The 13482-nt window shown below is 34.5% G+C and overlaps 1 protein-coding gene across 1 annotated transcript; it reads right to left on the bottom strand.

Moving 5' to 3' along the window:
- Positions 1-765: 765 nt before the first annotated feature.
- LOC127958237 (FYN-binding protein 1) lies at positions 766-10033 on the bottom strand. The gene is made up of 18 exons (XM_052557039.1): positions 9498-10033; positions 7553-8105; positions 6453-6534; positions 5936-5994; positions 5680-5702; positions 5382-5422; positions 4917-5076; positions 4327-4486; positions 4058-4154; positions 3962-3972; positions 3768-3825; positions 3029-3072; positions 2633-2702; positions 1736-1835; positions 1482-1644; positions 1378-1408; positions 1120-1151; positions 766-1022 (listed from the first exon to the last, which is right to left on the bottom strand). Exons 2-18 carry the CDS (start codon positions 8079-8081, stop codon positions 1000-1002), a joined length of 1683 nt encoding a protein of 560 aa, XP_052412999.1. The 5' UTR covers positions 8082-8105; positions 9498-10033; the 3' UTR covers positions 766-999.
- Between the last annotated feature and the right edge of the window lie 3449 nt (positions 10034-13482).

Genomic DNA, 13482 nt, shown 5'->3' with positions numbered 1-13482 from the left:
CCAATAGCTGCTCGCATAAAATTCAAGGCATTGATGTTTGCCTACAAAACCACCACTGGCTCTGCACCCATTTACCTAAATTTGTTACTTCAGACTTATGTGCCCTCTAGAAGCTTGCGTTCTGCAAGTGAACGTTGCTTGATTGTGCCACCCCAAAGAAACACAAAGTCACTTTTACGGGCTTTTAAATTAAATGTTGGTGGAATGACCTCCATTACTCAATCTGGGCAGCCGAGTCCTTAGCCATCTTCAAGAATCGGCTTAAAACCCATCTCTTCCATCTTTATTTGACCCTCTAACTTTAACACTCACTATTCTAATTCTATTCTTATTTTAAAAATCTAACTACCTTTCTAATCTTTTTGTATTCTATTTTCTTTTCATTTATTATGCGATTGTATATGTATGTGTGTGTGTGAATGTTTAAAGACCTCTAACTTGCTTGCTCTATTCTTTTATTTTTTTATTCTATCTGTTTTCTTTTTATTTATTATATTATTTAAAATCCCATGCTACGTGTACTGTGTTAACCTAACTGAGACTTGTTATAGCACTTATATATCATTGCTCTTTTTGTTGTTTTTGATTGCTTCCACTGTCTTCATCTGTAAGTCGCTTTGGATAACAACGTCTGCTAAATGAATAAATGTAAATGTAATTTAATGTATATAGGCTATATATATATATATATATATATATATATATATATATATATATATATATACACACATTTATGCTGAATGCTTATTCATTGTATTTGCACCATTTAGATTTTACCACCATTTTCTGTTTTTATTGTCATTACAAAAAAAAAGAAAAAAAAAAAGACAGGATCAGAAATGACTACACTTCTTCTGAGGTCACTGTATATACAACATATAATATTTAATGTAGATCATTCTCAAACAATGAAGATACATAGGGATTGTTTGGTGAAAGAATGAATGAAATAAGGATGTTGACAGATGATGAAGACACACTAGATGAGTTTATCCAAGCTTAGTCATTGTCGTAGACACACTCTGTAACAAATAAGCAGAAAAAAAATCATTCCAATACAAAATAATGAAAAGATTTTAACTGAATACACCTTCATTAACTGTGCGGGTTTAACCTTACCATCACCAACGTCATCATAAATACAGCCGTCCCTTAGAGAGGAGAGGAAGTGAGACACAAAAAATATGAAGTTGTGGTCAACTGATCAACCATTGATACAACATTCACTAATATTCACTAACATTTAGGCTCCTCCAATAAGCCAAGTGTGCTTAGAAATGCAAAACCTGACTAGGATCAAGAAACATGCATTTTTTGCATGCCAAAACATCGTCTAACCAGAATAGAAATAGATATGAACAGGAAGACTATACTTACTCCTCCAAATTAGCAGTCGACACATAGCCAACTGAAAGAGAGAGAGAAGAATTAATGAGAGTTTCCTCTTCTGCTAAGACCTGTTTTGTCCTAAATCAACTCACATTTTCCTTCGCTGTTCCGGCCGATGATTTTGTCATCCACTGGATGAACGATCACATCAATGATTTCTCCAGGCTTGACTGGCAAGTCTTTATTACCAAACTTCTTTATAGCCAGCGATTGGAGAACAGTAGTTTGATACAGCACGTTGATTTCTGCATTATACTGCAAGAAGAGGAAACAAGGGTTAGTATACTCAGCCTCAGTATCCTCAGTGAGTCATTCACTCAGCATCCATCAAACAAACCTATCTTACTTTAAACTTCTTCCTAAACTCTTTTTCCTCCTTCTCAAACTTTTTCTTTTTCTTCGGGTCCATCTCGTCTGTCTTACTTGTTGAGCTGAACTTTCGAGAGCTGCAGGCAAAGAAAGACTTAATATACACTCCCAATCAAAAGTTTGAGGTCTGCAAGGCTCAAAAATGACATACTTTTATTCAGCGGAGAAACATTAAATTGATTAAAAGTTACAACATATCAAATAACCAGAACTCAGTAAATGTGCTCACTTTTTGATGTGTAAAAAAAGATCAAGATGTAAACATCTTCAATTGTCCCGTTGTACCTTCTCTTTATGGAAAATATAATTATAATTTTTTTATGTCCTTAATTTGATGTCAAATTTGATGTGTTTATTGTTGTTGTTCTTTTCATCTTCAAATCTTCTTTTTGAGAAATGTATTGATACATAACTATTTGTTTTTGTGCAATAAATGACTTATTTTGATATTTTGTTACATTATTAAGTGATAAAAGCAGCCATTCAAAAGCTTGGGATTTTTGTAATAAATAATTTATAATAATAATAAATGTTGTTCTTTTGAACTTCATAGAATACTGAAAAAATATCAGTTTCCACAAAGATACAATAATATATACATATACATATATATATATATATATATATATATTAGGGTTTTACTGTTTTTTTCCAATAAATGCAGTTTTGATGCAGTTTCGAAAACATAAAAAACCTTAACGACTCAGACTTTTGAACAGTTGTGTAACATAATGAATATATTAAATATAAAATATTAAAGATTTATGGGAAAGGACACTTTACAAATTTGCCTACTAAAATAATATATATAAAATAAGAAAAATGTAAATTGGTGTCCGCTGAACTACTTCTTTTGTAACATGTATGAAGTAACCTTTTAGGAGACTGAGGATGAAGAGGGAATTCTGCTGGAATGATGTCATCATATGTCTCATCAGTGGCACCTGTTGGATATACACACACACACACACACACACACACACACACGGAGGCTCTGAGTGGAGACATTTACAGATGCCTTACTCCAAATCAACAACACAACATTCAAGAGAAATGTTTTTGTGCATACATGGATTCTCTGAGAATCAATTCCGGCTCTTGGCTTTGCACCAAGCTACATCACTCAACCATTCAACTCAAGCAAGCAATAATTGTACATTTTATGCATTTCTGAATTTTAAATGAATTCTGATGCTTTTATATTATTTATATGGTTGTGCTTATACTAAATTCATATATTATACTAACGTATAGTTAGAATGCTACTCACAGACATTAAACGCAGTGGGGTCTGGAGGAGGTGGAGGTAGAAAGCTGCAAAACAGCAATAACATTACAGCAGATGGCAGTAAATCTACTTTAAACAGTATGTGCTTCAGGTTAAAAGGCACTTGTAAATAATACTCATTTACTTCAAAACTTTATGACTTAAGAGTGTCACCTATCAGTGTGGAATCTGCACTGATTAGTTTTAAAAAAATTATATGACACAATAGACTTTTTTCATAAATATAGTAAGTCTATACTATTTTATTAAATGTATAAAATACATGCACATGTTTTATAAACAAGTATATGTTCAATATAATTTAACATTATAAATTATTATTATTTTTTTTAAATATTTAAATAACTTAAAATGATAAGCTCAAATGTAAAAATAAATATTAAAATAAAGATTATTTGGTGAATTTATTTATTTTTATTTAATATTGTTTATTCAGCATTTCCATAGCATAAATAAATTATATTTTTAAATTAATTCAAAAGAAGTACAGCTATTTTAAATTGTAATAATACTTCACAATATATATATATATAAATATAAATGAATGAACAAAAATACTATAACAAATAAAGCCTTAACTAGCATAAGAGACTTCTTTCAAAAACATAAAAAATCTGAGCATGGAAGTTAATAATAATTTTAAAAAATTCTTGTAATTGTTTGGATGAATCTACCAGTATTTGTGAATCATATATTATATATGCTTCTGAACATGAATCACCTGAAATCAGCTTGTGGATCATCTGGACAGTCATAAATATCAGCATCACATTCAGCTGCTGGAAGCAGTCACATGACAAAGTCGTGAACAAGGGGAAACAATCATTTCCTTTATGCTTCCTTCATTTGACACTCACCACATGATTGCCATGTGATTTCATTTATATTTATGAAATGTATAATGAAATGGCTTACCCTCTGGTAGACTGAAAAAAAAAAAAAATTTAGTAAAAAAAAAAAAATGCAAATAACAAATTTACCTGAATAATCTTTAATAAGTTAATCTCTTACTTATTGAGGTCATCATCTGCGCCCACATCATCATACACATCCTGTCCATCCGGTGTGCTTCTCATAACATCTAGAGTGTCAGGCTTCACAAAGCCATCTACATGAAAACACACCAACACAAAGTCAAAGGCAGCTTACCCAGGCCAGCCGAAGATAAAGAGACAAACAGGAAGCTTCAGCCTAATATAGACCGAGCATGTTCAGTTTAGCAGCTCTTGACGACAATGTGAAGCATTATTGAATTCTTGGTGTACGGCAGAGTAACTCACAGTGGCCTTCAGGGTTTCTGGCGAGCCAGTAGTCCTTCGGGTTTTCTGTTTTGCGCACAATTTCAACGCTCTCTCCCTGCTTCAGTGGAAGTTTGTTCTTTCCTCCCTTGTGATCCACACTGGCCTTCACCGTTTCAAGCACCAATATCGGACCCTTGATCTATCCAAGCACAAACAACAGTAATAAAAGAAAAAAACATGTTTACATGCAACATGCAACAAAATGTCTATGGAAAAAACTCTGGAAAAGTGAGTCTGGGTTACAAAATGACAAAATAATGTAATAAATGAAGAAAAAAAGTCCACATACATACATACTATTTTCTGCAAAAACGGTTTGCTGTGAGCTTCACAGGGTCAATATTAATGGACGGGCTGCTATAGCCAAACTTTTAGTCACTCATGCCAATGCCAAATTATTCTCTGATTATGAAATTATGATGTGGAGAAGCCCAAGAGATTTATGTAAAATTAAATATCAGTTTTGATTTTGAGGTGAAATGTATCTCCAGATGTGTTTTTGGAAAGTATTTCTGGAGCTTTTCACAAAAATAACGAAAATAAAAATAAAAATAAACTGAGCTAATTACTTTAAACTTTTTCCTGGCCTCCTGCTCCTTTTTCTCTCTCTCTTTCTTCTCTTTCTTTTCCTGCTCCAAGCGTTTCTTCTCTTCTTTATCCAGCTTTTTCTTTAGTTCTTTTGAGTCTTTAGTCGTCTTTTCTTCTGTCGGTTCTTTGTTGTTTTCTGGCCTGCGTGGGGAGAGTTTGCCATTAGCAGATGTTTGAGTGAGTTGTCCTTTTTCATTAATTGTCTTAAAATTTGAGCCCAATTGATTTGTAGCCTTTACTAAAGACTAACCAACTACAGAAAATGTGAGCAGCATTTATTTGCCTGTGCAAAACGTGCTATTACGAAACTAGGGTGCTGCTTCACAAGTTTGCTTGTGAAGGACGGTGAAGGACGGGTGATAATTAATACTTTGGTTCAGGGGTTTGCTCAAATCACTAAATATTAATAGCAACAATAAAAATTCATTAAATACTCATATTCTTACCAGTTGTGTTCAAGATCCTCGTACATTTCCTCATCTGACATCTACACAAGAAACACAAAGCGACATCATCATTGGCTTTGTAAGAGTTGCTGCATCAAAACTGTAAATAGTGGCCTTTGGCTCACTACAGTTATCCTCAGTCCATTATAAGGAAAGTTGTTAATGATCTCATTTCCTTTTCAGATGCTGATTTTTTTGCAGAAGTGTCTCAGCAGCGATATGTTATACTATTTAAAACATCTCTAAGAGACGTTAGTTTATGTGGTGTAAGTAAACACACTGAACATTTCATCTTTACCTCAGGGACATTGCTGCTTTCATCTAAAACAGAAAGAGACTTTGTTAGTACAGACTTAAAAACAAAAACCTCAGCACTATGATAGAGGAAGTCACACCTAATGTCTAAATTTGATTAAGTATGGTCTTTAAATGTAGGTCAACCGAGTTGGATATTTTGTAAGATAATGTCATTCAGACATTAGGTATCCAGATAGTTATTGGGGTGACTGAATGTATCAAATGTTAATATTAAAGAATTTCTCTGTGAATGGCACCTAGTGAAGTCTCTGTCCGGCTCATGACATCCGTATCATCGTAAAAACCCTCCTCATCCCTGTTCACAACAGAAGAAACACATTTTCCACAGTAAATACAAGCTTACTTTTAAACTGCAGCTTCACATCTTTGTCGAATTAGTCAAACATTCAATTATACCATTGCATTCCCTCACAAAAATACACTGTACTACAGTGTACAATATCAGGGTGGGAATACTATGAAATTATGAACTGAGTTTAGCATTGTGGTAATGCAAATATTACTGGGTCTTTTATAATATATTGTTATTTTACCACTGTACTATTACCATATTCATGTACAACAGCATTTTTGTTTAGCTGATGTGCCAAGGTACTTCATTTTATTACTACAGAACAATATCCTAAAATAAATAAAATTTAAATGATTAAAATAATCATATGAATTTTATATTTCTCTATATTTATTTTATAGTAAATACCCACAAATCTCCAGAATTATTACTGATACGTATCTCATAAAAGGATCACTCACATCGGAGGGGGAGCAGGTAGAAATGTGAAGTCTGATGGTGGGGGTGGGAGGGAGAAATTTTCAGGGTTGCTGGTGTTGGATACTGATGAACCAGCAGACAGATACACAACATAAAGCGACAAGTGAATATATGTGATTGTTTATACCAGTTCACAATTTAGAGAAATAGCTTTTGGATGTTTAGACAATAATACAGTAGGACCAGGAAGCATCGGGATACACTTGATAAATTATATTGGGTAACAACACATCAAACCAACAGAACCATATAAAATCTACTTAATTATAGTGAAAAGAATACATATAGGATTAATTTTCCTTTCGCAAAATATTAATTCTGTCAAGACAACTCTCGGAGGGATTGGAATGGTAATGTATATGACAATGTTAATGTATTTGGTCTTAGCAGAAGCTCAGAGACTTGCTACTGCCAATACATCCACAACATGCTGCTTTGAGCATGTCACAAATATTGCTGCTGTAAATATACATATACTGTAGCATACATGAATCAACTCATAGCAGATCTATACAGGTGGAGCTGGGGAAGGTGAATGCTCTAGTTATACATTTGAATGTCGAGCAGCGAGCTCATTGGCTACCGATACAGGAAAGAATGAATCAGCTGCCATTCATTATATATTCAAATTATATTTGCTTTGCTATTTAGATTAATGACGCAATGACATTTCAACAATTTTAAGTGATTTAAACTACCATTCAAAAGTTTGAGGTCCGTAAAGATTAGATTTTTTAACAAATTCATATTTCTATTCAGTAAGGATGCAATGTATAGAACAAAAATTACAGTAAAGACTACAATGTTGCAAATTATTTCCAATTTAAATAAATGCTGTTCAACTTTTACTCATTAAAGAATTGTCAGTTTTCACAAAAATATTAAGCAGTAAATCTGTTTTCAACACTGATGACAATCAGAAATGTTTCTTGAGCTTCAAATCAGCATATCAGAATGATTTCTGAAGGATCATGTGACACTGAAGACTGGAGTAATGATGCTGAAAATTCAGCTGTGCATCACAGAAAAAAAATTACATTTTATATATATATATATATATATATATATATATCTCTCTTACCGTTCCCTGTGAACTTGTTGAGGTTAACTTGTGGAGGTCTCTGTGGTTTGGCCGGACACTTTCCTAACAAAAACAAACCGGGAAGTGGCTTCTTTTTCGGCACTGACAAATCACCAGTAATGGTTTCCGATGCTGCAGTTATCTTTTCATGAAGAAGGGGTTTCTGTTTGGCAGGAATCTGGGATGCAGCTCCAGTAGGGGCTTGTGTATAAGTGTTCTCCTGTTTCCCTCTATTGAGCAGATTCACTCCAAAAGCATCACTTCTCGAGTCACTACTGGTCTTGATGTTAGGAACTGGAGGATTGAATCTGGTCTCCATAGAGTTAACCGTAAAGTTGGGTTTGACCATGAGAGGTTTAGGAAAAGGCTTGGAGCCTGGACCTTTATTCATGTCCACAGGTTTGAGTTTCACCTGATTGGGGATCAACACTGGATTCTGCTCATGATTCCTGGCGCTGCCGAATTGATTGTTCTGAGCAAGTTGGGAAAATGGACTTTCACCAGAGATTGACTTAAAATGTGACATCATGGGTTGTACATTAGCGAAATTGGCCTAAAATGTCAAACATAAACATTAGCAACACTTTACAATAAGGTCTCATTTGTTAATGAACTAACGGAGCAATTTGTTTTACAGCATCATTAACCTTTGTTAATGTGAGCGAAAATACAATCGTACGGTGTTCATTTTAGTTCACAGTGAATTAACTAATGATAATGGATACAATTTTGGTTTTAAATTTGCTAGTGTAGAAACAATTTTAACTCAGAAATTGCTAGTAAATTTCACAAATAATTACGAGGAAATGGCAAGTAACACGTTGAGAACAAAATTTTAAAGTAGGAAGACCGGTATATTTTTTTTATAAAATGTACTCCAATAATCACGGTTTTATTTACAACTTTAAAATATATAAATTAATTCTGTAACACTAGGCATTATATAACTTAGTTAATCACCCCACGTTTGAAGCCACATCTTAATTACACATCAAATCATGTGGCTTGTCGAGGTGACATATGTAAACCGGAGCAAAATAATCACATAAACTTATTGAGGGGCCTACGAAAGGCTGATTCTGTTTCAAAACAAATGATAATTTTAGGAAAATTTTGAGATTAGTTAAAAATATAAAATTGCAATTGTGATATAGTCAAAACAGTGTAATAATAATAATAATAAAGTGTTTTTTGAAAAAGTCTCAGTTGTAAGACAATGACCAGTTGTATAAACTGCAGACAGTAATCCCGCCGCCCGCAAAAAAATAAATAAATAAATAAACACTTTTTTTTCTTAAGTGAAAATTTGCAAAAGAACATTTAGCAAATTTAAAGAAACTTTTTCTGATATATTGATCCTTTTGTGAAATGTAAAGGTTCCATGGATGTTAAAAGTTCTGTGACGCAACGCTATAAAAGTAAATCTGAACACAACCAAACACAAAATCCTAGCACCATGGAAGCAAGTTTTACACTGTCAACACGAAATATAAAAAATTATTATATTTATTAACTATAATCCCTAATATCATAATTAATGCAGCAATATAAAAACCTCTCTTTAGAAAGCTACTGATAAAAACAATGAATATTTTAAAAAAGCCGTGAAACTGTGCATATTCACACTTTTATATTTCCGCCTTTACACTCGCCACTCTTTACATTCACAAGCGTGAAAAACAATGATAATTTTTATGTTATCTGCTTCTTTAAAATGTAGCTACACATATATTATCACATTCTTATCGATCACATCATATAATTAACATTTCATTAACACATCCTGCAAATACACAAGCATCACATCACTATTCATATTATTGCATCTGCTACCTTAAGTACAATCAAGATACTCAAGAACCAAGTCATCAACAACAAACTGAACAATCATAATAAAAGACAAGACTTATTTAAATAAATCAGCAGAATTTCCCAGCAGACTCACCCAGCCTGTACACAAGCGTCCTTGCAAGAGTATAGTGACTCTGAAAGTGGTGAGAATCACAAATACACCCAGAGGAAATGTTTCTATTACTTTAATAAGGAAGAGGTGTAACCAGGGTTTCAGTATCGAGCATCACAACCCTGATCTGGGGTCAGGTTTAACATCAATTCAAACCACACTCTTTGTACTTTCAGAACAAGAAACAACACAAACTCTAGCCAGGCATTCAAATGCCATGAATAATAATATTAATAGCACTGGCATTTAGTTTAGCAGCATTTTGTTAAACAAAATGCCATTTAGCTGTAATAAAGGAAGAAGGAAGTGTTTGTATTAAAGCCAGTCAAAATGGAAACTTAAATGAAAGTTCAAGTTCAAGTTGAGGTTGAGGTTAGGGTTAGGGTTAGGGAACGAAAAGGTACAGTGGAACGAAAGGTCGTGCCTCACAGGACCACGGTGCTACATAAATACAGACATACAAAAATGAAGTAAAACAGTATAAACCTATACACAACAATAACCTATTGACAAATTTTAAGTACTATCAAACTATATATATATATATATATATATATATATATATATATATATATATATATATATATATATATATATATATATTAGAGGTGTAACGGTACGCAAAAATCACGGTTCGGAACATCAAACTGCAGGTTGTTTATTACTATAAACTTTTTTTTACAATTTGTTTACACTTTTTTTTTTTTTTTTTTAAATATGTTTTAATAAAATATATATAAAATAAAAAAAAGAATAAGAAATAAAATACTACTGCAAACTTTTATCAGTAGGCTTTTTATTTATGCTCAACATTAAGTATAGATATTGTTGTCGTGAAGAAAAGATCCTGGTCTGTCGATGCCTCGGCGGTCTCCCTCTATGTCACCTACAGTAGCAGCAGCGTGCCAGCACTGCGTCAGGCACGATTCTGGTGTTTAAAGACACAGAAAACACGAAGCAGCCGTCACGCAACTGATCCGCAGTAAAAACACCACGCTCACGTCACGCAGCCAGTGTGTCACCGGGCTTAGAATCAGCTGCAGGGCAGGATTTGCGCTGAATGTTCGTTTGGAAACACGAAAATGTGCCTATGTTCCGCACACAAAATATTGCATTCGGTACACACGTGCACCGTACCGAAAGCCCTGTACTGAAACGGTCCAGTACGAATACACGTACCGTTACACCCCTAATATATATATATATATATATATACAAAAACTGAAAAAAATACGAACTATACGAATGCTTCACATAGTACTGTACATGTGCAAAAAGAAACAACGTAAGTCAAGCAGCTGGCTGGGGAACAGTACAAGATGATTTGTAGTGCATGAGCATTTAAATACACACACACACACACACACACACACACACACACATATATATATATATATATATATTTATATTTCTGTCTGGGTCTTTTTTGGGATTATGTACACAGCAGTGTGGGTGAAAAGTGTCTGGTGTGCATAGACGAGAGTGTGTTACTGCAGGTGGTTTGTACAGGCCCACTCACCTGTGTGTAGCACACTTCGAAATGCACACAAAAAAAAGAGTGTTTCAGAGTTTTTCTGTGATGTGGTAAGGTTGGGGTGTGGAGGAGGTGAGATGGTCCATGTTTCAGATGGTAGGGAGTTTGTGTGGGGTTTCAGAGGAGGGCGAGGTTGATTTGAGTTCAGGACTCTCACAGCCTGTACTCTGGCGGAGCGGGCTCTGATGCCCCGGTACAGTCTTCCTGATGGTAGAAGCTGGAAGAGACTGCTGGAAGAAACAGTTGTTTAAGCGCTAATCTTCTGTCAATACAAATGATGCATTAGGACTTGTGTTTACTGACCTAATATACTGTTTTGGAGTCAAGCAAAATGTCACCAGGCCCACTCATCATTTTAATCATACACTAGATTTAATTATATCGCATGGAATTAATCTTACTGATATAGATATTGTACCTCAAAGATATGATGTTACAGACCATTTCCTTGTATCATACATGCTGCGTATCACTGATATTAACTATATGGCTCAGCGTTACCATCTGGGCAGAACTATTGTTCCAGTTCCAAAGATAGATTCGCAAATAACCTTTCTGATTTATCTCAACAGCTATGTGTACCCATAAATACGCATGAACTAAACGAAATGACTGGGAACATGGGCACTATTTTCTGTAATATATTAGAAGCTGTTGCCCCCATCAAATTGAAAAAGGTTAGAGGAAAACATACTGTGCCATGGTATAACAGTATTACTTACTCTCTCAATAAAGAAACTTGTAGTCTTGAGTGCAAATGGAGAAAAACTAACTTGGAAGTTTTTAGAATTGCGTGGAAAACCAGTATTTCCAGCTATAGACAGGCTCTAAAACGTACTCGGTTACTAACGTAACCTCGGTTCCCTGAAATACGGGAACGAGTACTGCGTTCCTTGCCATGCTAAAAAGGCTGCACAACTCAGTCGTCGCTTCAGTCGAAGTAACCTGAATTCCTGTGGCGAAGCGGCCAATATATAGCCAGATTCCCCGCCCATATTGGCGGGCTTTGGCGGGCTTCGCTGCCATAGGTTCGTGCAGCACCGCTGCCAAGCCATTGGTTTGTTTTAATAGCACTGCACGATCCAATGGCTGTGCAGTTTCACTGCGTGATTGAATAAGGCTTCAGTTCAGGAGAAAAAGGGGGTTTTTCCCATATGCGTCTTCGACGCAGTACGAGTGAAGTATTGAAAGGGAACTGCCAGGGCTGAGCATATCCACAAACTTATTGAAAATAAGCAAAACAATCCAAGGTTTTTATTCAGCTCAGTGGCTAAATTAACAAATAACCAGACGCCACCTTATTCAAATATTCCATCAACATTTAATAGTAATGACTTTATGAATTTCTTCACTGATAACATCAGAAATACAATAACAAATGTAGATTCTACAGCACCTAGTACTTCAGTTTCATCCATCGCACCCAAAGATAAACTGCAGTGCTTTCCAACTATAGGACAAAAAGAGCTAAATAAACTTATCTCTGCATCTAAACCAACAACATGTTTATTAGATCCTGTACCCACTAAATTACTGAAAGAGTTGTTATCTGTAGAAGAAGAACTGTTTCTCAATTTTATTAACTCGTCGTTATCTTTAGGTCACGTCCCCAAAAAATTCAAACTGGCAGTTATTAAGCCTCTTATTAAGAAACCACAACTAGATCCTAGTGAACTGGCAAATTATAGGCCCATTTCAAATCTTCCATTTATGTCTAAAATTTTTGAAAAAGTTGTGTCTGCTCAACTGAGCTCCTTCCTGCAGAAAAAAGTATCTGTATGAAGACTTTCAGTCAGGTTTCAGGCCCCACCATAGCACAGAATCTGCACTTGTTAAAATTACAAAAAATGACCTCCTTCTTGCGTCAGATCAAGGCTGCATCTCATTTCTAGTTTTACTCGATCTTAGTGCTGCATTCGACACCATAGATCATGATATACTCATAGATCGGTTACAAAACTATACAGGTATTCAAGGGCAGGCTCTAAGATGGTTTAGATCCTACCTGTCCGATCGCTACCATTTTGTTTATTTAAATGGGGAGTCATCTCATTTATCACCAGTAAAATATGGAGTGCCACAAGGATCTGTCCTAGGTCCCCTTCTATTTTCAATATACATGTTGCCCCTTGGTAATATTTTTAGAAAATACGAGATTAGTTTCCACTGTTATGCTGATGATACTCAACTATGTATCTCAACGAGACCAGATGAAACTTCAAAATTATTTAAGATAACACATTTTCCATTTTTAAGTGTGTTAAAAATGTAAAAGATTGTATGACCAATAATTTTCTCATATTAAAATCAGATAAGACAGAGATATTACTTATTGGACCAAAAAACAGTACACTAAATCTAGTAGACTACAGTTTGCAACTAGATGGATGTATTGTTACTTCCTCTACAGTCAAAAATCTGGGTGTTATATTA

The sequence above is a fragment of the Carassius gibelio genome, chromosome B5, assembly GCF_023724105.1.
Source record: "Carassius gibelio isolate Cgi1373 ecotype wild population from Czech Republic chromosome B5, carGib1.2-hapl.c, whole genome shotgun sequence".
NCBI lineage: Eukaryota > Metazoa > Chordata > Actinopteri > Cypriniformes > Cyprinidae > Carassius > Carassius gibelio.
This window is presented reverse-complemented; position numbering and strand designations above follow the sequence as displayed.